The sequence below is a fragment of the Columba livia genome, chromosome 13, assembly GCF_036013475.1.
Source record: "Columba livia isolate bColLiv1 breed racing homer chromosome 13, bColLiv1.pat.W.v2, whole genome shotgun sequence".
NCBI lineage: Eukaryota > Metazoa > Chordata > Aves > Columbiformes > Columbidae > Columba > Columba livia.
The window spans coordinates 6,323,439-6,344,600 of NC_088614.1; the positions used below are offsets into that span (position 1 = coordinate 6,323,439).

At 49.9% G+C, this 21,162-nt stretch overlaps 1 protein-coding gene across 13 annotated transcripts in view; it reads right to left on the reverse strand.

Annotated features, from left to right (window-relative positions):
• Positions 1–21,162, reverse strand: part of ACSF3 (acyl-CoA synthetase family member 3) — a 59,878-nt gene that overhangs the window by 32,452 nt on the left and 6,264 nt on the right. For 8 of the 13 annotated variants that reach the window (XR_010465905.1, XM_065028753.1, XM_065028746.1 and 5 more), the window contains exons 5-8: positions 13,623–13,694; positions 11,722–11,876; positions 11,102–11,247; positions 6,415–6,527 (exon numbers count right to left, since the gene is read on the reverse strand). Coding sequence is in view for 12 of the 13 variants with exons in the window: in XM_065028753.1 (XP_064884825.1) it covers positions 6,415–6,527; positions 11,102–11,247; positions 11,722–11,876; positions 13,623–13,694 (486 nt within the window). In the remaining variant the exon portion in view is untranslated. The remainder of the gene's footprint in view (positions 1–6,414; positions 6,528–11,101; positions 11,248–11,721; positions 11,877–13,622; positions 13,695–21,162) is intronic. The other 5 variants (XM_065028751.1, XM_065028756.1, XM_065028752.1 and 2 more) reach the window with 3 other exon arrangements.

The window sequence follows — 21,162 nt, forward strand, 5'->3', positions numbered from 1 at the left end:
CCACTTTTAGTACTGGGAAGAAATAAAATACAGCTATGGCGACAAATTAAAAAAAAATAAAAATCAGAGGACAGACAGAAAGAAGGAAGGAGACAAATACATATGAGAATGCAATTACTGCCCGACCGAGGAACTGGATGTGATCAATGAGAAGCAGCTAAAATGTTTACAAAGTAATGAAAGCAGCCTGGGCAACAAAACGGAGAAACTTGTATTACTTGGGCAGGACACAAAACAAGACACTGAGGAGATGAGAGGAACATGGTGAAACAGAAATTGTAACTGGAATATACACAACTGCAGCATCCAACGCTGCAAGGGCTTTGGAAGGAGTTTTTGGAAGAAGCAGAAGCAAATGGAAAATGGGAAAAAACACAACGTGAGTTTTCCAAAGGTGGATTGTGCCAGAAAACCTGAGGATTAATGTTCCAGATCTAATCCAGGCTGCCTTGTACAAAACATTCCCCACGCTGCCTGCCTGGGAGGTGGCTACTGATGGGAGAGATTACAGGGCTGAGGGCAAGAACTGTGAGGTGGATGAAGACCCAGACAAAGGAGATGAATCCCAAAGCATCCCATGAGTGCCTCTGGTAGCCAGCCAGCCTTCAGCTCTCCATCGCTCACCTTGAATTTCACCCCAAGTAACAGTCTGATCCTGAATCAGTGACTTTCTGTCCCAGTGAAAACATCCTATGAGGCTTCAGCACCATCCAGCACGTCCTGCACATACGGAGCGAGCTGCTGATGGGAGATGGAACTGGGATGCTGGAGGTGGGGGTCACCATCCAGAGACTTGTGGGATGTACCAGTGCATGAGAATGGGATGCAGCAAGGACAAGACCAAGGAAAATTGCACCACTGGGAGATGTTCTGAAGTGTAGGAGCACTAAGGATGAAGAACAAACTGTTTTAGGCTGAGGGCTGGTTGGGATAGAAAAGCCTCCAAAACAACCTTGGCAGCCCAGTGGTGACGAAGCACCTTCGCACCGGTTCTCCAGAGATCTGGGGTGAACGTGAGTGAGGTGGAGCCATTCCTACTCCCCTCCACAGGGACATCAACAGCCAAGACCTCCAGCGTTAACAAAGTGTGACGGATGATCAGAGGGATGATCGGAGGCTGGACCAGCTCTGCTGGGAGGACAGACTGAGAGAGTTGGGGTGTTCAGCTGGGGCAGAGAAGCTCGGGGGAGACCTTAGTGCAGCCTTTCCAGATTTAAAAGAGGCCCATAAGAAAGATGAGGACAGACTTTTCAGCAGGGTCTGTTGTGATAGGACAAGGGGTGAGGAAGAAATTGTTGCCCCTGAGGGTGGTGAGATACTGGCCCAGGTTGACCAGAGAGGTGGTGGATGAACCATCCCTGGAGACAACCCAGGCCAGGCTGGATGGGGCTCTGAGCAACCTGAGCTGGTGAAGATGTCCCTGCTCATGGCAGGGGTGGCACTGGGGGAGTTGGGAAGATCCCTTCAACACAAACCATCCTGTGACTCTATGGAGGCAGCTGCCCCCACACCCGCGGAGGTGCTGGCACCACCAGCAAGTGCTGGCAGATGGCAGAGACACCATGGGGGGGCGGGCACAAGAGGCCAGGAGATGCTGGTGGCTTTCGGGAGGGATGGCCACAGCCGAACCGGTTCCCATCCAGGACGACAGCTTGCATATGGATAAACAACAAGATAATTACAACCTTTGAGGGGGGAGAAAAGCCCATGGCTGCAGCATCCTCCTGCTGCCAGCTCCTGCATCCCATCCATCCCGCACGGCTCTCTTCACAGCCTCATCACGAGCAAATTACTCGCCATAAAAGCCCTGGCTAGAGCACAGCATTAGATACAGCTGTGAAACCATTTATCTATTGATAGACCCCTATTGTCACGGACCGGGGTTTGGCTTTCACGCACGCAAGCAATTTGGAAACGAAAAAAAAAATCCAACAAAAATGACAACCCAAAAAATCTAACAACCAACAAACAAACAAATAAAGAAGGAGAGAGACAATACTCGACAGCTCGCAGGGTTTCCAGGCCTCTGCCAGCTGGGAAGCTGAGCATATGAAATATGCATCGCACCAAACAAAGCAAACTGAAATGTTCGGTGTTGGAGAGCTGTAACCCTTTCCTGTACACTGGAGCCAGGCACAGGGAGAGCAAGATCCCCAGGCTGCCAAAAAGGGGAAAAAAGACCAAGAGAAAAAGCATCCAGGGCTGTGGAGCAGGAGGAGCACTGGCAGCTTCCTCTTGGTAAAAAGCCAGATCCTGTAGAACCAGAGGAGCCCAACAGGCAGCTGATTGATGCAGAGTGATGTTCAGGAGCTGCTCTGGATGCGAGTGGCTCCAGGAGAGATGGCTGGGATGGCCGAAAGCAGGGAAAGCTGCTGCTGTCCCCTGATGTCCCCTTCCACACCTCTGCTCTGTATGGCAGGAGCAGTATTTCTCCAAGCATGTGAAGGGAGAAGCTGGGGGACACTGCCAGGTACCAGCACTGTGACTCTGATGCAGACAGACACCTCCTGCCCCACCACGGGTGGCCCTGTCCCACATCAGGTTGTAGAGCATCCTTGGCTGGAAACAGACTGTGCAGTGAGGGGATCTCATCAGGCTGGAGAATCTTGTTTTGGCACTGGCAGCAATGGTGCAGTCCCATCCTCCTGCCTGTCACCCAGGAGGAATCATAAAGCCAGGCCTGGGCAGGGATGGGACAAGGGAGAAAGCAGGACACGGACAACAGCCTGACTGCATGGCTCTGTGTCGGCTCAGGAAACCAGCTCACAGCCCCAGCAGCAACAATTAGCAAGGAAGTGGCACAAGAACCAGCTGGAAAACCTGAGCAAACCAACTGCAATGGAGCACAAGGCTCATGAGAGCTTCAAGGAGATGAGAGCATGTGCAAGAAAGGAATCCAGCACTGTCATCAGTGAAGGGAGAAAATGAGGGGAGGAACAGAGCAACAGCAAACTTTCAACTAAGTAGGTTATTGATCTTCAGGGTGTGCCAGGAACCAGCTTTGCACATTACGGCAGTCCCCTGCCGCCAGCGCGGGCAGTTACCGGATGGCAGAGCAGAAACGCTCCCCACCTCCCGCTCCTGCCACCCACACACCTTCCTCTGCCACCGCCACGATGCCACCGAGCTCCTGTTTGCATCTTGCTGCGACAGGACGCAAAAATACACCCAAAAGGTGACAACATGAAAGGAAATGGCACGATCCCCCAGCACCTACTGGGAGAGACTGTGTTAGCGAGGAAGAAACAGCTTGGAGAAAGTCTGTTGTCTTCTGTTGGCAAGAGGCAGCAGAAGGCAGAGCCCCCAGCCCAACACGAGCGGGGAAGGCGGTGACCTTGCGAGGCTCGGTACAGCTCAGCAAATAATTTCCTTGGCAAAGGCAGACGGTCTTTCTGCTCGCCGTCAAGGGGGTTTCTACACGGTGGAGCTGAGGTGTGAACGCCTCACAGATTGCCCTGACAATGCGTCTAACCCCAGCATGGGGATCACCCGCTCGCAGGAGCCAAGAGGCTGCAGAGAAGAGACAGCTAGAGCTCAACATCAACTGCGGTGCTCAGCATCCTGCCAGATCTGCCCCATGTGCTTGCCCCGAGCCCTCTATGCTGCTAGGCACAGCCATCCCACAGCACCATCACCCCATGGCACGGCCCCGTACCCCCCACCGCAGCTGGGACCAGCTCCGACCCGCAGTTTCATTATTATCTGTGCAGCAGCACAGATGTGCACAGTGTTTTCCGTGTACGGAGAGAAGTCCCTGCCCTGCAAGCCGCATAACCGAAGCAGACGGCAGGCGCTCCCCGGCTGCCAGGAGGTGCTTATTTCCAGCAATCCATTATGTGATATTTGATAATTTCTCACAGCATCAATGCCAAACCAGACAGAAACGCCCGGAGCAGGGATGGGGTATAGGATGCTCGTATCAAACCTGGGCAGAGCGGACACTGGGCGCTGCGTTCCTCCTGCCATGGTCCCTACTGCCACTGGCCCTGGGACCCCCATGCCTTTACCGGGACCACACCACCGACCTCCCAGCCCTTGGCCACTGTGCTGTAAGCCTCAGAGCCCTCCTGCGAGGGAGGCAAGGAAGCATTTGTTTATCCCTTCTCATAGGAGGTAAGGAAAAGGTCAAGCCAGGGTTGTCTGGTGGCATAGGGATGGAGGGTGACACCAGCTGGGGGGTCTTTTCACCCTGGGGACAGCCACTCCACCACAGAGGAGCAAATTTTAAACAAAGCCAGGCCCGTCTTTAACTGGTGGAGCGTGATAAGCATTCGGACTGTCAGATCCTCCTTGTTTTAAATAAATTCCACTGACATACGCCCTTCCGACATATATTATTAACCAAGCATGATGCGCACAGCGCGCCAGCAGCAGCATCTCGGGGCAGGAGCAGGTGAGGTTTTCCGCCTGTGCCCGCCGGGGTGAAGCAGTGAAATGACACCATTACAAGAGCTGTGCCACCACGGCTGCTGCCTGCCCTGCTGCCATGTGAAGTCACACTCCCTACCCAGGCCTTACAAACACCAAACTCCTGGCATCTTCATGTGTCCATCTGTGCCAAGACACGACAGGAGCAGGGGCCATTTTTCCCTTGTCACGGCCCTTCTGACAGTCCCACAGCTCCTGGGAGCACCATGAGACATCAAAATGGACCTAAACCCCCTGTGCTGGGGAATTAAGGGTGTTTGTGAGAAATGGCTGGGATAAAAAGGCAATTCCTCTACCTCAAATATAAACTCAAGCAGCCTGAAGTCAGAGAAGAGAGAAGAGTTGTGTGAGTCTCAGCTCTCTGAAGCCCTGTGGCTGGTGGGATTCCAGCACTACACATAGGCCATCTGGGCTCCCCTTCATCTCTACTCACTCAATACACCAGAAGGAAGGGGAAAGAGTATTGAGCAGAAAAAAAAAAAAAGTTTATTTTTCTGTCATAATTCAGAAAAACAACATCCACATTTCATCCTGGAAGCAGCAGCACTTTGGGGATTCCTGCGTCTGAGATCTAATTTGTAAAGCGTCTAGGGATCCCTTAGGGTAAAAAAAAAGCATTGTAGGATCATTATTAAAATGGACACATAATATTTCATGTCTCAGTTCCACACAAGTGGCAGAAAAAAAAGGCCAAGATCTAACTCTGGGATGATGGGACAAAACCGTGAAACATAAAACTCATCCAGTAAAGCGAGGTGATAAAAACGGGATGTGGCTTCCAACACGTTGAGTGGCCACCCTGGGTCTCTTGCTTTGCCCACTGTCAGCACAAATAATCTAGAGAAAAAAAAAGCTTTTTCAAGCTTTTCACCAGTCCTTACACCAGCGGTGCCTCTGAGGATTCCCTGCCACAGCCCAGGAAGCTCCTTTCAAACTCCTGGCATGTACATAGCAAGATGAGAAGCTGTTTCCCCAGAGGAATGAGTGAAGCCACCTCTTTCAGGCTGGATCTCATGCCTGCTTGTCTCCCGGCCCCCAGCACACAATTTCTCCCTCACACACAGTATCTATCCGCTCAGCCGAGCCCGTACATCAACTGGCTATCGATCTGCTGCTGGCGACGTGACCTGCACCGCAATGAGGGTGCGAAGGAGATGTGGCAGGAATGCAGACCCTGGGTAGTTGTTTCTGAAGGGACAGAAAGGGACTCAGGCAGGGGACAGCCTGGACCTTGGGCTGGAAGGCACAGCACCACAACACAGGGCAGCTCAGGGTGAAAGGGGCCCAACCGCTTCACCATCGAGGATACTGGACTTCTGAGAGCAGAACTGCTGCTGCAGACACCAGCTGGGAGCTGGACTTCCATGGAAACCTGATAGATTTCCCCCTGCACCATTTAGAAATAAATGCAACCTCCATGAGTTCCAATTCTAACTGCTAAATCCCTGATCAAACTCAGTGGAATATTTACAGATCCCATTTCTAGATTTTTCCAATGCTCATTCTTTCTTTGGCTACTCAGTGACTCTTTAGACCACACCAGGGTCCATCTGAATTCCCTTCAATGCCTCATTCTCACCTCCCACAGTAAACTTCACCTTTTTCTCCTGGCTTTCAAAGGCCAGGTGCTGCTTAAGCCACCACCTTCCTCTGGGGCATCAAAAGCCTCAGCAGACACAACATCATCTTATCGCACAGCCTACAGCCTTTATACCAGAGTCTTCACCTCCCACCCCCACGCAGGGGGGTGATCTCTCTCAGATTTTGCCCATCTATGCAGCAAGGACAACACTTGTACAGTCCATAAAGTACCATGGCTACAATAAGCCATAAGGAATATAAGAAAAACTCTACATATAATCACTGAGTTCCTGGGAATAACAGCAGAGCAAGTTATTCCAAGTTATGTTATCAACCCTTAGGGTTTCAAAGGGTTGGGGAGGAGGGAACTTTTCATGGGTCAAGGTGACCACAGCTAAGCGCTACCTGTGTGTTGTCTTCGTCTCCCTGAGCGTGGATGGTGTAGGAGCGACCACCACTCTTCAAGGTCTCGGAAGCAATGCACACCTTCACCCCTGGGAGCGGGGTGCCCACAGAACCTGCAAAGGAAAACAACACTGAACAAGTGGACAGACCTTCTGGGAACCACCAGCATCAAGGATGCGAAAGAGCAGCTGCTCGTCTATCAACAGCATCTACAGACTGTGCTGGCACTAAAGAACTTCCTAGCAGGGGGGTTACCCTTCGGGAAGGCTTCGATCACATCGTATGTCTGCATGCAAATGTCACTGCAGTGCAATGCACCACATTTGCTGAGCAGACAATGTTGGAAATGCCTCAGAAAACAAATGTGTCTTCAGCCTTGAACAGTCTCTCTTGGCCAGCGTTTGAAGACATCAGCACAGCTTCGTAGCTCAGTAATGAAGCTGTCTTTTATTTAAAAAAAAAAAAAAAAACAACAAAAAAAAACCAACAACAAACAACACCGTGAAAGCTACAGAGCGATGTGAAAAGAAAGAACACAATGATTACTACAGTGGCTCACTGCTCCTCTATAGCCTGGACCTGACAGAGAAGGCAAAGGCTTAACTGCGAGCATTGCAAGGGATTAGCTCAGTTTTATAAGACATCAATAAGCTGTATATAAAACATCACAGGAGAAAAGCAGAGATCAAAACCACACAGTTCTTCCACAGGTTTCAATTTTCAAAGCCAGGGAACCTGACACAGTGTCTCCAACAACTTGTATTACGCTCCAAGATGGTTCTGTGACCCAGAACTCCCCAACCTGCAGCATCCCCACACGCTGGCTTAGTGCATGTTCTTGGTGAGCACCTGAGAGCTCAGCAAAAGGGCAGCTGTGTGCTTTGCTCCTGCAGCCTCTGGCTGATGGGGGCTCCAGGCTCAGCAGCAACCAGGAGCTGTTGGCATCTGCTGGCTCAGCAGGTTTCACTCTGCATCTCAACAGCACGAAACGCCTCTCGGTACAAGATGATGCCCGTGACGTTCATCCCCTGAGAGGGACGTGAGTGCAGAGCAACTTGTGGCTCAGGAGGACTGGACAGGTCTGAGCTTACATCAGTAAGCGGTCTCCTCATTTAACACACGATCATTTTCTCCCCTGAAGAGCCTCTGGCTGGTGATGCTTTCGAGCTCTGCTAGGATCAGCTCAACACTGGAAGTCCTCAGAGCAGGGTGTGCAGGACCTGGAGCTCAACGCTGTCCTTCTCTTATCTGTATTTCAGGCATTTTCAAGGTTCAAGTGGCATTTTCCCCTCTTCTGGTCTCATTTTCCTGTTCAAGCCCTGGAGATCTGAGATCTGTGACATCATGATTTTGTTTGCTACATTGGTCAGTTGCCATGGAAATTGATATGTCGTCCTAGCCCAGATTTATGGCATCCCCGCAGGATCTGCTGAGAGCAGATGGGCTATGAGGGAGTGAGATTTTATTGCAGCAAAACTACCCGAACAATTAGCAAATCTGGAAAGAAACAAACAGAAAGTGACGTGGCGGTTCCGTGATGTGTGTCTGTTCAACGTGAAATTGCCTTCGGCTTTCAGGTCAGCCAACACACAGCCAGGTCCTTCTCTACCACAAGCATCTCATCTCATGACCAGACACTGGTGGGAGTTGAGAGGGACTCAGCAGGGTAAGGAGGGAGAAGTCACCAGAAGTGCCATGTCGAGGTATTTCTGTATTTTAAACAGCCTGGTACCTGCCACGGTAGACTCCAGAACTCAAAAATAAAGTACAAGCCATGGAAAACATGCCAAAAGTGTGCTTTCCATGACTTGGAACTTGCTTTTTGAGGTTTTTTTGAGCACACCAAGCTTGCTCAAGTGTTCTTCTCTGGGAACATTTTCTCCAGGATGACAAATGCCTCGTGCCCTCAAGTCGGGGCGAGGGACAGAGCAGACACCACACAGTCAGTCTGGCAAAGCTCATGGAGCAACGAACTGCCAAAGCCTCTCACAGATTTACCATCGCTGGAGCCCCTCAAATCAAACCCACATCAGCTGGGTGCCCTCCTAGAAGATGGTTCTCCCCTCTATGCAAGCTGCTGACCACCACAGTGCAGAAATCTAAGGGACTGATGCACGGGCAGCAAGACTAAATGCTTAGTGCCTGCTTCCACTCTCAGTCTTTGAGAATTAAATACCAAAGATCAGCACAGCACTGCCAAACAAATCTGAACACACAGAGCAGGCAATGTGTCCCCCATATAGTGCTTCAGGTCACAGTTACAAATACAGTTCCATCAATTTATCTCCTACTTGGCTAAAGTAAAACCAAAATGTAAAGTAAGTCCCTCATGGAGAGCTGTTTCTTTATACTTGGTATGAAAAAAGCTTTCTGGTATTTTAGGAAAAATGACAAACTCAGAAATCAACATCTGTAAAGGCTGGAAATGCTCACACCACTGATTAGAGCTACACAAACCTGATAGTATTAATACAATTTGTGCAAAGACAATGACTAGAGCTTCTCAGGCCCATCCGCAGTGTCAAGACACACACTGTGCCGAGTCCAACAGGTCAGCAGAAGGTTGAGCCCATTCCCAAAGGAACGACAGCCAAGGTCCTTCACCCAGACCGTGATCAGAAGGGGGCTGACACTCAGCACTGGTTTCCTTTTGTCCAAAGGGAAACCAGGGAGAAATCCCTGCTCCTTCCCCTCTCACTCCCTCGCAGTTCTCTCCAATTTGCAGACTCCTGAATGTTCAGAAGCGCTGGCGACGTGCCCACGGTGTCAGCTCCGCCAGCATCAGCCAGGAAGGAGTGACACTGTTATTCTTTCACCGGTTCCCCTCTGTTTAAAAAAGTTGTCAGCTCTTTCCCAGATAAATTTAATTGGCCCCGCGGTCTGTGTCCTTCGGTATCTGGGGAACTGGATGCTGTTATGTGCGGTGGCGTCCTGGGAGAATTGAAACAGGCCAACGATAAGGCACTCAACGATCTCACTGTCAACAATACACGGAGTTCCCGCTGTAGGAGCTATTAGCTGCCTCTGATCTAAACCTCCAATTAAAGTGGTGATTAGGCCCAGTGAGGCATTCTCTGTCCATGAATTATTCATCTCCCTTCACAGTAACAGCACCAGGGGGGATTAGAATGAGAGCTGGTGAAAACAGAGGCATTTTAAGCAGGGTTTTAACCATATACAAGCAAACATTTATCTTTCAAATCTTTTGTCTTTTCTTCTTCTGGAAATTAAAGCCCCTCTGTCCCTTCAGGCCTGTGCTGCGGGTGGGGAACAGCGTCATGCTGCCAGGGACACCAGTGGGGACACAGGCAGGATGGGCAGGCTCCGAGGACTTGACATCAAGCAAGGGAAGCCCCAGGACTGGAGAAGGACATGAGCTGCTTCCATTCCAGGAGAAATCCCCTGGCAAGTGTGAGGATCCCTGGACTGACCCACGGGGCATAGTGCCACACTTGCAGCGCTCCTTTTTTCAAAGTAAAGCTAATTATTGCTTTGGCCAGCAAGCAGGTCTGTGCCCACCGCTGCCCGGCATCTGCTCCTGTAACACCAGTGCCATCCGAGATCTTTTCTCTGGATATTCCCTCCTCCAACATCTCTCTCAGCCACGTTATCTTATGTCCTTTCTCCTTTTGTCTCCTGGGAAATTTCTAGAGCCTCCACTCATTTCCCCTCCTGAAGATGAAGGAAAAGTAAATGTAACCAGGCCTCAGCGACATTCAAATGGCACTGTCACCCTGCAGTGTGGGGCTCACAGGGAGCTCAAGCAGGTGGGAATCTCTTTTCCCTGCCTGCTTTCCCTCTCCTGCTCCCTGGGACAGGATTTCTGGCGAAGGGAACACAGGCTGAGCTGGGATAACCACAGTTCCTCTGCAGAAAGTAAACCAGGGTTTGTATTTTGTGCTGCCCCTGAGCTGTTTTTGGGTGGAGGAGCCAGTGCTAGGGAAGCTGTGGCTTCTCCTCTCCCTGTGTGATCCCTGCAGGGACACGGCTTCTGTGACCTGTGGGACTGGGGTGCTGGGGGGAGCCACGACACCCAGGACAGCCCGCCACAGGTAACATCAGCCCCCTGAAACACTGGAGACCAAGATGATGCATCTGGTGCCAAGCACATGCAGATGCACGTGGAGAAGAGAGGGTGGATCAGTGGTGGGCTGGGCTGTTCCGCAGACAGATGGCCTTGTTTTTAACCAAAGGGAGGGTGGAGGCATTTTATTTATATTTTTACTGTTTCAGATCAATTTCTTTCTAGGTTACATAAACTACAGATACTGAGAGGAGTTACAAAGTGTAGCTAAGAGAAGTGAGGGAAAACAAGGAGAGAACAGAAACAGAGTGTATAACGAGGTGTCACAATTTCTAATTCCTGAAGAGCCAAAAAAGTTGCACTAAAATAAGAGTGAGCAGACATCCTATTTTAAATATTCAGCACAGATCGGTTGGACATGAACTCCTGCGTGAAGAATCCTGTGTCAACACTAGACACAAACACAACTTCACAGAGCAGGAGCTGAAGACGCAGCCCCACCACTGTGCTTGAACTAAAACTCTGGACATAAAGCATCAACACGGACTCTGCCTCCTGGACAGATGGTGATTAGATGTACACTCTGTGTGACGAGAAAAAAAAATCCAGAATACTTCAGAGCCAAACGCCTCCAAGCAGCGTCCACGCTCGAGAGACTCCTACCTGGGACACGGACTCCATGCAAAGGGTTAGAAAGTGCCATTCCAATCTCGGTCATCCCATACCTCTCCAGCAACGTGTGCCCCGTGATGCTCTTCCACTTCTCCAGGACAGGCACAGGCAGGGCTGCTGAGCCTGACACCATTAACCTGCACAAGGAAACCCAAGATAAGAAAGTATGCAAGATCGCCTTCGCTCCAGGCAATTCGCAGTCTAACACAGGGTTACATAAAGCCTGCTCCTATGTAAAACCTTAAGACAGAAGCCCCAAAAGCTTTTTAACCAATACCAAGGATGTTCGTGACATACAGAAGATTGTCTGACTGGGGTTTAAGTTAAGATGGCACAGCCTCCTAAAAGAGATCCTGTAGTACAAGCTTAGGTTGCAGGACAATGTCCTCAGCCTTGTGTTATATAGGGTGACACCTATAACAAGCACGCAGTCCCCTTCTGGCTTTACCATGTAAGACTGGCTCATAATTAAACAATGTCACCCTGGTTCTGTCAAAGAGAAGCTAAAGCACAACCACCAAGAGGCGATGGTGAAAAGAAACCTCAGTAGATCCACGGTGGGGACAGCCAGCTGCCAGCAGCCCCTGCCCACAAGGACATCACTCACCCACCTGATGTTTTCCTGGCAAAAGGCACGCACGAAATCCTGGACTTGTGGCTGAGAGAAATGCTTGTCATAATACTCGATCAGCTTGGCATAGATGGTGGGCACTGCCATGAAGACACTGATACGGGGAGCTTGGGTGCTTAGGAGCTTCTTCCAAACCTAGAAAAGAAAAGAACAGACACACATAAAAATACATCTCAATGTGAAGCGTAGAGGGAAGCGATCACCAGCGCTGTCAACACCAGCCGCTCAGGTTCACAAACAGGTTCTCAAGCGAGGGCCCTGCAAACGCTTCCTGGGGCAGTGACCCCCACAGCTGCTCCTGCGAATGGTGTGAGGGGAACCTGAGGGGCAGGAGTGCAACAGACTGGCCTAAAGCAAAGCCATCCCCGCCACGAACAGCCCAGCCTCTGCTGCCAAAGGTTCCTGGAAAACACAAACTGGAAGCCCGTTATGCGCAGCACATCCAAGCCCAGAACACCAGCTCCCAACCCTCATCATGCCCCTTATTGCCCAAAGAGCAATATTCAGCTCATCCCAGCTGGGGATCACCCACCTGCTTTCACTCTCAACGAGCACAAGATGATGGAAAATGCATTTTTAGTACTGTCATGTTACAGCAAATAACTTGCTCCTGAAGACATAAGCTTGTGGCAGAATCAGTTAATTCCCTTATCATGTACAGCTCTTCAGAGGCTACACAAAGCCTCCAGCTTTTCAAAGCATGGGAGCCCTTCTTTGGAAAGAGACTAAGCCACAGCCAAAGATACACAGGTAGGAGCCCACAGACTCCAGCCTTTGAGGGAGAAATGCTTTTAAGCTGGATGGCAGGGCTGGGAGGAGAGATACCACACGCTTGAACTGCGAGTGAGACTCTACCACAATGGAAACGATCATCTTCTGGTGAGCGGGTGCAGACGTGTCCCCAGTGAGTTCAGATCAGCCAGCAGAAACCGCAGGTAAAAACACAGATTAAAAAAACCAAACCACCAAACAGGAAAGCAGGTTCACCAACCGCACTCTTCCCAAGAGGAATGGTCCCTGCAGGACAGACATTCTTCAGTTGCAACATCTGCCAGCCTGTGGGAACCACAAATGGGGGGAAATTCCAGGAGAACCAGCTCTGCTGGGGGGGGGATGAAGACCAAGTGACCTCCTGCTGCTGCCCTGGCTGAGCAGCTCCCCCTGGGAGCAGTTAGCAAAGGGTATGAGCCATAAATATTGTGATTGTGCCCACTCCTTCTACACCTTGCCACTCTTCTTTCCCCTAGGTAAACTCTTCCCAAGACAGGAACAATCCAAAGCCATCAATAAATAAAAAGCTACGGTGATGGTCGCCTCTTCCTCTTGCTCAGGTCCCTGCCCTGGTGTTGACAAATGTATTTCCTAACAGCTCCTGACACCGCGTGCCGCCTCTCCCCTCCTCCCTGCCCGCGCACGCCCAGCTGCACACGGACACGTGAGATGGCGAGAAAAAGCAGGAATTGATGGAAGGTGAACAAGTGATTCTCCTTCATGCTGTCACTCTGCCTCTTCCCCTCCGTCCTATTTGCTTGGGCTCCATTTCATTACTTTCTACTTTGCTGCGCCAGTGCTGCCTCCCCCCACACCTCTCACTCCACTGCTTCAGAACAATCAGCTCCTAAAAATAAAATAAAATGAAAAAACAAACAACAAAACCACAACAAACAAACCCACCACCACCATATTGTTATTCTTAATAGAGCAGGACACATCTGACAAAGGCACCATCCCAATGAACAGATGTGAGCTCACGCTGCTTCCCAGCCCAGAGATGGTGCTTGACAGGGTGAGACAAATGCAGGAGGTGGAAACCCCCTGGACACATCAGGAGCTGCAAGATCCCCTTGGTATCAGGAAAAGCAGAGGAGGAATATGACTCACCTGGACTGATGGGTGACAAGCCCAGAGAGGGAACATTGCCCTTGCAGAAACCCCACCTACCAGCACAATACCCTAAAACAAGGCGGAATAGGCAAAATTGCATTCAGGAGCATCTACCCCCTACCATGCTCCTCCCAGCTCCCCACAAAGCTCTTTTTCTCTCCAGTCCCCCCAATATCTTCCCCCTTGGAGCCGCAGGATGGAGAAGGGCCTCTCCAAAGGCAGGGCTGGATGCACGGACCCGCTCTGGCAGCCCAGTGTGAGACGCGATGGCAAGCGGGGATCAGGACCATGCCGAAAGAACTGAAGGGAGGCAGATGCTCAGAGCTGCTGGATCCTTGCTGTGTGATTTTTTTTTAATTTTTTTTTTCAAATTCTTTTTCCCTTCACAAGTCCGGAGCAGCTGTGGGGAACGCAGGCAGACTTCCAGTCTGGCCACACAGCAGAGTTATTTTCACACGGATTTAGATTTGAAAAACAACAAAACCATCGCTCCAAAACATAGCAGATCTCTCTTGTACTCCAGAGTCCCCTGTCCCTGCAGTCCTGCTCAGCTCCTGCCCCAGATAAAATCCTCCCTATCCCCACACCAGCCACGGGAGTAGCTTTTTTGTGTCAGCCCGACTTGCCCCAGCAACAGCCCCTTTCCTGAGGATAAGTAGCTGCCTTTGGATTTGTGCCACCAGCTGCCGGGGTGACCTGCTGAACAGCCAAACATCTCCACCTGCTCTGCTCCTGCTCGGCCAAGTCTCCATCCTACCCCCATGTTTTATCGGCACCAAGCCGTGGTACAAAGCTGGCAAACCCAAGCCCTCTGCAGCACCCGAGCTGTCCGGAGGGTTTGTCAGCACCCAGCCAGCTGTAACAGCTATTTCTGGTTTGTACCTATAACTTCAGGGTTTGAGAGAAGAATCTGGAAAAGTCTCGTTACCTGGGACTAATTAAACAATCCTGGGGCTTAGTAAGGCTCATGGAAAGAGCCCAGCTTCCCCTTCCAGCGCCCGGCATCCTCCATCGCTGCCGTGCTCAGAGCTGCACAATCCATCTCGCCCTCTGTCAGCCCACGTGTCACCGTCACCACATCAATCACGTGTGCACAGGGTATCGGCAGCACGTCGTTTTAGTTTATGCTGCTCACCTGACACCTCAAGACTCCATGTGCTTTTAACAAAAACAAGGATTCTGGAGGTAAACACAGTGTCAGACACAAGGGAAGCAGCAGCCTTCCCATGGAAGGTGTTCAGGGATGGACCAAGATTTCCTTTAGGATAAACAAGGGTTAGAAATAAAAAGGTTCTAACTGCAAGAAACCAGGAGTGGGAACAGCTTCCTATCAGCAATAACAGCAGCAAAAGCCCAGGGCTACTGAAGCCAGCAAAGAACTGGGAGACCTCCTGTTCCCAAGAGCCTTCCTGTCAGCCCAACATTCCTGATTTTCTTTCCCTCCCACTGCACAAAAGCATATCCAGGCAATTCCAGGGGCTGGACAGTGATATTTTGCTACCAGTAAATAAAAAAATCTAAAAAAAAAAAAATATCTAAAAAAAAAAAAAAAAAAAGGGAGAAAATTAAACCAGCAAGTACAAAACAACTCGAGTGAGAAATAGCTGTAAGATTTTTTCCCCATGTGTTTCTTCCAGCACGCAGATGGCCAACGGAGGACAGAGGAATATGAGACCTGCTCATTCCATCCAGCAACCTTCCCAACCTCCAGGTCACCTGAAGGAAGAGGTGCAAGCACACAGGAGAAAAAGGCAATAAGTTTTTCCTTTACAGAAGCCACACCTTCAGTGGGAGATGCACAGCACCAGAAACTAGACAGAAAACACCAACTCTACCAACATCCGGGCATCTTCTAATGCAACGAAAACAGAAGAGAAGGTGGTAAAAACCACTTGCATGCTAAATCTTGCAAGACTTTGCCTGATACAGGACTTCCAAAAGCAGCCAGAAATGGTGCAGGCAAAAAAACCCTAACAGCTGAAAAGAAAGCAAATATTGGCATGGATTTTCCCATCAAACCTCAAAGGGATAACAGACAGCCCATGCCGCTGCTTCTATCGACAGATACAACAGCTCCTCTCTTCTATAAAATTATTGTATCATTTTCAGTTGCTATTGAATTTTTTTAAACCTTTTCAGAGGTAACAATACCCCTAACGCAAGGTTAAATCAGCCCTTGACTCCCCTTTTAATGGGGGAGATGGTTTTGTGTTTCGCATCGATTGCTGCCATGCAGGGAGCAGCACCGGCAAGGAAAAAAGGGCTGCCTGCAATTTTCAGAGCCTGATCCTCGTTTGGTGAGACCCTGCACCTAATGCCGAGCACAGAAATCTCCGGTAACTCTACACACACGTTTGACACCAGTTTATCCCCAACAAAGGCAGACGGGCACGACGTGAGAGCATCAAGGGGAGCTCTGCTCTCCCAAGGACTGAGCCACGGATGCTTCACGAGCAATATGAGAGAAACATTCTTCTCTTCAAAGGGAAATTGGGCCCTTGGTGGCTTCATCTCATGTTTGTTATAACCCCAAACTGTTTGCGCTCGGCATGACTCTGGTTTTAATCATTTATTCATCAGCACGGTTTGATGGCCCCTCCGCATTCCAGGCTGAAGCTTTTAAACCCTTCCTACGCTGTAGGCATGCTGAAAGGAGCAAGTGCTTTCCCTGGGACCTGGTAATATAAATAAATATGACAGGCTCTGGTTCCATTTTTTATATTTCCCCACACACATCAAAAGACATTACTCCGTAACAGATGCTGAGGACAGACGGCAGATCTGGGGAGATGGGAAGAAAAACCTCGAACTTTTTAAAGCCAGGTCTGCGAGAAGTGATCAAACATAATCCATTCACTAGTGACCTGCTCCTCCCTCCACCAACTCCTCTTTGAGTCTGAAATAAAATTGCTCCACTGAAGCCTCCCATTAACAGATGAAAAGACAATTGCCTTTCTCCAGCTGAAACCAGATAGGAAATGCAATCCCCAAGCCACATCTTAGCAGTACTTGGTTATTGGAGATCAGACTCCCCGGCTTGGATTTGCTTTTCTTTTAAAAATAAGCTAAAAGAGCTGGGCAGAGTGATGTTTGCAGAAGTGACAGGCCCAGGGGAGAGGCTCGCCGCAGTGCACGCTTCTCCTTCCCAGGGGCAACCAGGGCTGCCAAGCCCTGGATCTCTCCGCGCAGCCCAGGGAAGGCACAAAGCATCAGTACCCAGCCCGGCTTGCATGGGTAACAGCAGCAACAAGGACAAACCACTTGCTCGCGGATCAAACCGCTGGGCTTCAGTGCAGGGGAGTAAGCGTACAGCACCAGCAACCCCAGAGCAACACCCCACACGTCACCTCGACGAGCATCAGGTCACGGCACCCTCCCAACATGGGAAAAACTGCCACAGGTGACAAAACACTCAAGGCACATTGAGGGAATTAGTCTCAAATCGCATGCTGGCTCCAGGGATTCATTCCCACCAGGACAAAAGCCTAGAAAGACAAGTCCAAATAAAATTAACAATTATGATGGCTTTGCGTGTGACATTGTAAAGCCGGGTATGATTTTTAGAGAGCTTGATCCTTGGAGGCACCTTAAGTCAGACACGCAGGAACGCTGGCACCAAAACAACGGCTCTTTTTGGAACTTTAGGGCAGTAAATCTGCATCTTGGCATATTTATCACGGAAGCCGCTGCAGGGCACAGACAGTGCTGTCATTCTGCAGGCAGCACAGCTCCAAACCCGCCTGGCAGAGCCAAGTGGGCAGCGCATGCCACAACTAGGTTACAAGGAACCCAGATTTCTATACGCTGCCCCCATCACTCACCAGAGCAAGTTTTTTTTTCCTTCAAGTTTCTGAATACTTTCATTTCCCCTCCTGCACTTAAAGCTAAAAGGCCTCCCAGGATCCGATCTCACGTCTATCAACACAGAGAGCTCACAGGGAGCCTTTGCTATCTGAACATATTTCCCTTCAGGTGACATCAGAGGTGGTCCAAGGCAAAGACAAGCAGGTGCCATCATTCAAACTCAAGAGTGAACCCATAGCAGCTGAAATCCCCAGCAGATGATCCTACCAAACAGCCAGCAACCTCCTGACTTGCTCCAAAAGGCTCCTGTGCACAGGGTGCCAGGTCCTAATCCAGGATGGGGACAACGTGTGACTGTCACAGCAAGAGCACAGACACAGAGGACACCTGGCATCCCCAGACCTGTCTTTATTCCTGACATTTCCATCAAACAGTCACACCCCAGGGTGTGCTCGGCCGTAGTGGCTGTCACCAAATCAATGCGGGTAAGGGAGATGGAGAGAGGGAGTCCCTGGGGAATGGAGGCTCCAGTGTCTGCTCAGTGCAAACCCCAAAGCTCCCAGAGCCCTTCAAAAAGCACCTGGTCATGGGCTTTCTCAGCTGCCTGGAAAGGAGAGGGCTCACATCACACTCCTGCCTTAAGTGCAGGCATTCATCTCCTCTGGCCACCAATTTGCACAAAAACCGTACAAATCCAGCAGCTTTAAAATTTCCAATCCTGCATAAGAAAAAAAAAAAAAGGCATTTCAAACAGGTTGAGAAGCAGCTGAGAAATGCTGGCTGCCTGCAAACAGGCCCAGCGCAGCTAGAGAAGCACGTTATGAGGGGCGGATTGCACGGGGCTGCTTGGGCTGCACTTGCTCTGGCTCCAGAGGAGGTTCCTGCCCTCCCAGTTCTCACCCTTGAAAAAAAAAAAATAAAATAACATCAGAGCCACCCTTGGCGCACACAGCTGTTGGGAGGAAGGCACTTCCAGGCTCACTGCTGGTCCCAAGGGCTCCCCATGGAGACACGCTGCACCCCAGGGACTACACACACCCGCGTACTTTGCAGATCATGTACAAGTGGACTGTAATGCGGGAAATTAAGGGTCCATTTATAAACCCTTTATTAATAAATGATTAATAGATGCAGCCATATTTTTTAATAACTTACAATAAAAAGATACTACAGAAAGCTTCAGCAAGACAGTCTTAACAGATGGTGCTATAAAGTGAATTATAACATGTACAGTAGCTAGTGCAAAGTAATGGATGTCCTCATTTAATAAAAAGAATCTGATTTTTATGCAGTAACTTTCACGCTTGAGGCATCTCAATACACTTTAATGAGCCCTCGTGGCCTCAGCGATAGCTTGCACGCAGTCACGGACATCGGATGCTGTTTTAGTAAGAGAGTGGATGTTGTTCAGGACACCGGGGTTACTCCAGTCTCGGTTTTTAACCTTTCCTTGGACAGCTACCAAAAGCAGACAGAAGGGTCTGAAAGATGTCACCTCCTAACACTGCACTGCAGAGAATGACAAGCAAGTCTTGGGCTGGGGCTTGAAATGTCTTCTAACTAAGGAGGGAAAAAAAAAAAAGAGAATTACTACCACCACCAAAACCAGACTGGCATCTGTATCCATGACTATAAGGCACGCCGCAAATTATGTAATTTAATAAACACTGTAATAATAAAGTATTTATTTTGTATAATGAAGTGTTAGTGATTAGAAACCAAACACACATTGGGCATGCTGCTGCGGTTTCTCTTGAACCCTTGCCAGTATCACTCAAGGCTAAATATGTCTGCAGCAGGTTGAGAGTAAGTTCCTCGCCTTGTTTTGATCAGCCTGTCAAGTGTTTTAGCTGCCATTCGAGTTTCTTTATATCACACTATAATTGGCTGCTTTCTCAAGGTGCAGCAAAGGAAAAAAAAAAACCACAAAAAAACCAAACCACACACAGCAAAACTCAGGCTCCTTTTGCGAAATCCTCCACTGAAACTCTGCTGCTTTTCTGAAAGCTGATTTCAGTAGCAAAGGGCATTTTGTAAACAGCTGGTGAAAATAGACTGGAACTGAAAGGCAGCTTGCATTAAACTCCACAAGAAAGCCTTATTTACCCTCATGTGCTTCCTTTGTAGTGTCGATCAAACCACTTCCAGCTCCCAGGGGAGGCTCTTGGAAAAATAAAGGGAATAATACAAAAGAAGAAAAAAAAAAGAAAATTACATCCTTCAGAGCCTGAACGCACCTGAGAGCCCTCGGCACAGTGCGTGCCATGGCAGGGACACTCACCACGCCAGGGACACCCCTCGCCACACCGCCCTCCCTGCCCAAGTTCAACCTTCAGGGTCATGGGGACGCCTCCAGCACTGTCCCTGCTTGCCCTTGGTTGTCAAACGGAGGGGATAGCTGTGATGGGAGGAGGCAGGTGGGGTGTCCCGCTCCCCCGCACCCAAATGCATCCTTCAGCCTCAGCTCATTGATTTGCAGATGTCGGGAGAGCGAGCAGAGAAAGACATGGGGTAGAAGGGACAATCGATCACGGGTGGCACAGGACATGGAGAAACGCGCCCTCCAGAGGGCTCAGCTTCGCTGCCAGCACCATCTTCTGACACCTCAGCAGCGTCACCGGGGCTGAGAGCCCTCTGAGCCCCAGCTTTGGTGGAGAACTCCTCCCCACTGCACCCTGAGCTTTTGGGGTGACACCCCAAACATGGGGGAAGACAATTTTGCAGTGATCATGGAGGAGACAGCACTGGCTACAGCTGCCAGGCGACCTTCTTGCCCCCTCCTACCATAACATCCTACCTATTTACCCAGGAAACATAACCACAGAGCTGCCCCTCTGGGATTCGGGGGCTGTGCCCCCACAAAGGACCAGTGCTCACGCAGTAACGAGGGGTTCAGGTGTCAGGGCCATGCTGAAGCAGGAAAGGAAGCGTGTGATTTCTGTGGCTGCTTCTCCAAGAAGCAGCTATAAGAACCAAAGAATCGCATAGTGCTACAGTCACTCATATGGGAGCCCGGGCTCACCCTCACCCAGCAGCAGCACAAAGTCGCCAGGGTGTATCCCTCACCTTTGCACTTTGTCCTTTCAGTGTGACAAAGCTGCCCCGCACACGAATAAATATGACTGGGTAAAGCAGCCTGTCTAGGTACAAAGCACAGGCTTGACAGGCTCTTTTTGCTTTCCCAGGGAGTTCTGTACCAACAGCACACATTTCCTTTCTGCTACAAGGTGGCACCAGCACCTGCAAACCCAATTGTCCCTCAGCAGAGACACTGCAGACCCCAACATCTCTCACACCCACAACACTGGGAGATGTACATGAACGGTGCTGGATCCCAGGGGCTGCCAGTAACTGTAAACTTCCACCTTGCTGTCAGTTGTCCTGTTTCTAGTCTCTTTTCTTCCTCTCTTTAGGTCAGCTGCCTTCTACTGCAGCAAGGAAGAAAAGAAGCAGAGCACTGGGACTGGCATTTTCTCTCTCAGCTAGAAAGCAATGTTATAAGCACCTCTTTACTGCATTCCAGGTTTCCCTCCTGCTACCTTCACTGCAAGAAGCTCTTTGATTTGCAAGCTCGCTCTCATATCGCTGAGTCTAAACCGAGAGATCTGTTCACACTTGCTTCTCCATGGAGGAAGAGTAATGTTTCTGTGCAAGCGATGAGTACCAGTATTTCTCTTACCTGGACTTCAAGAAACTCTAGAGCTTGTGCCTTGTCATGTAACATAATAAAAAA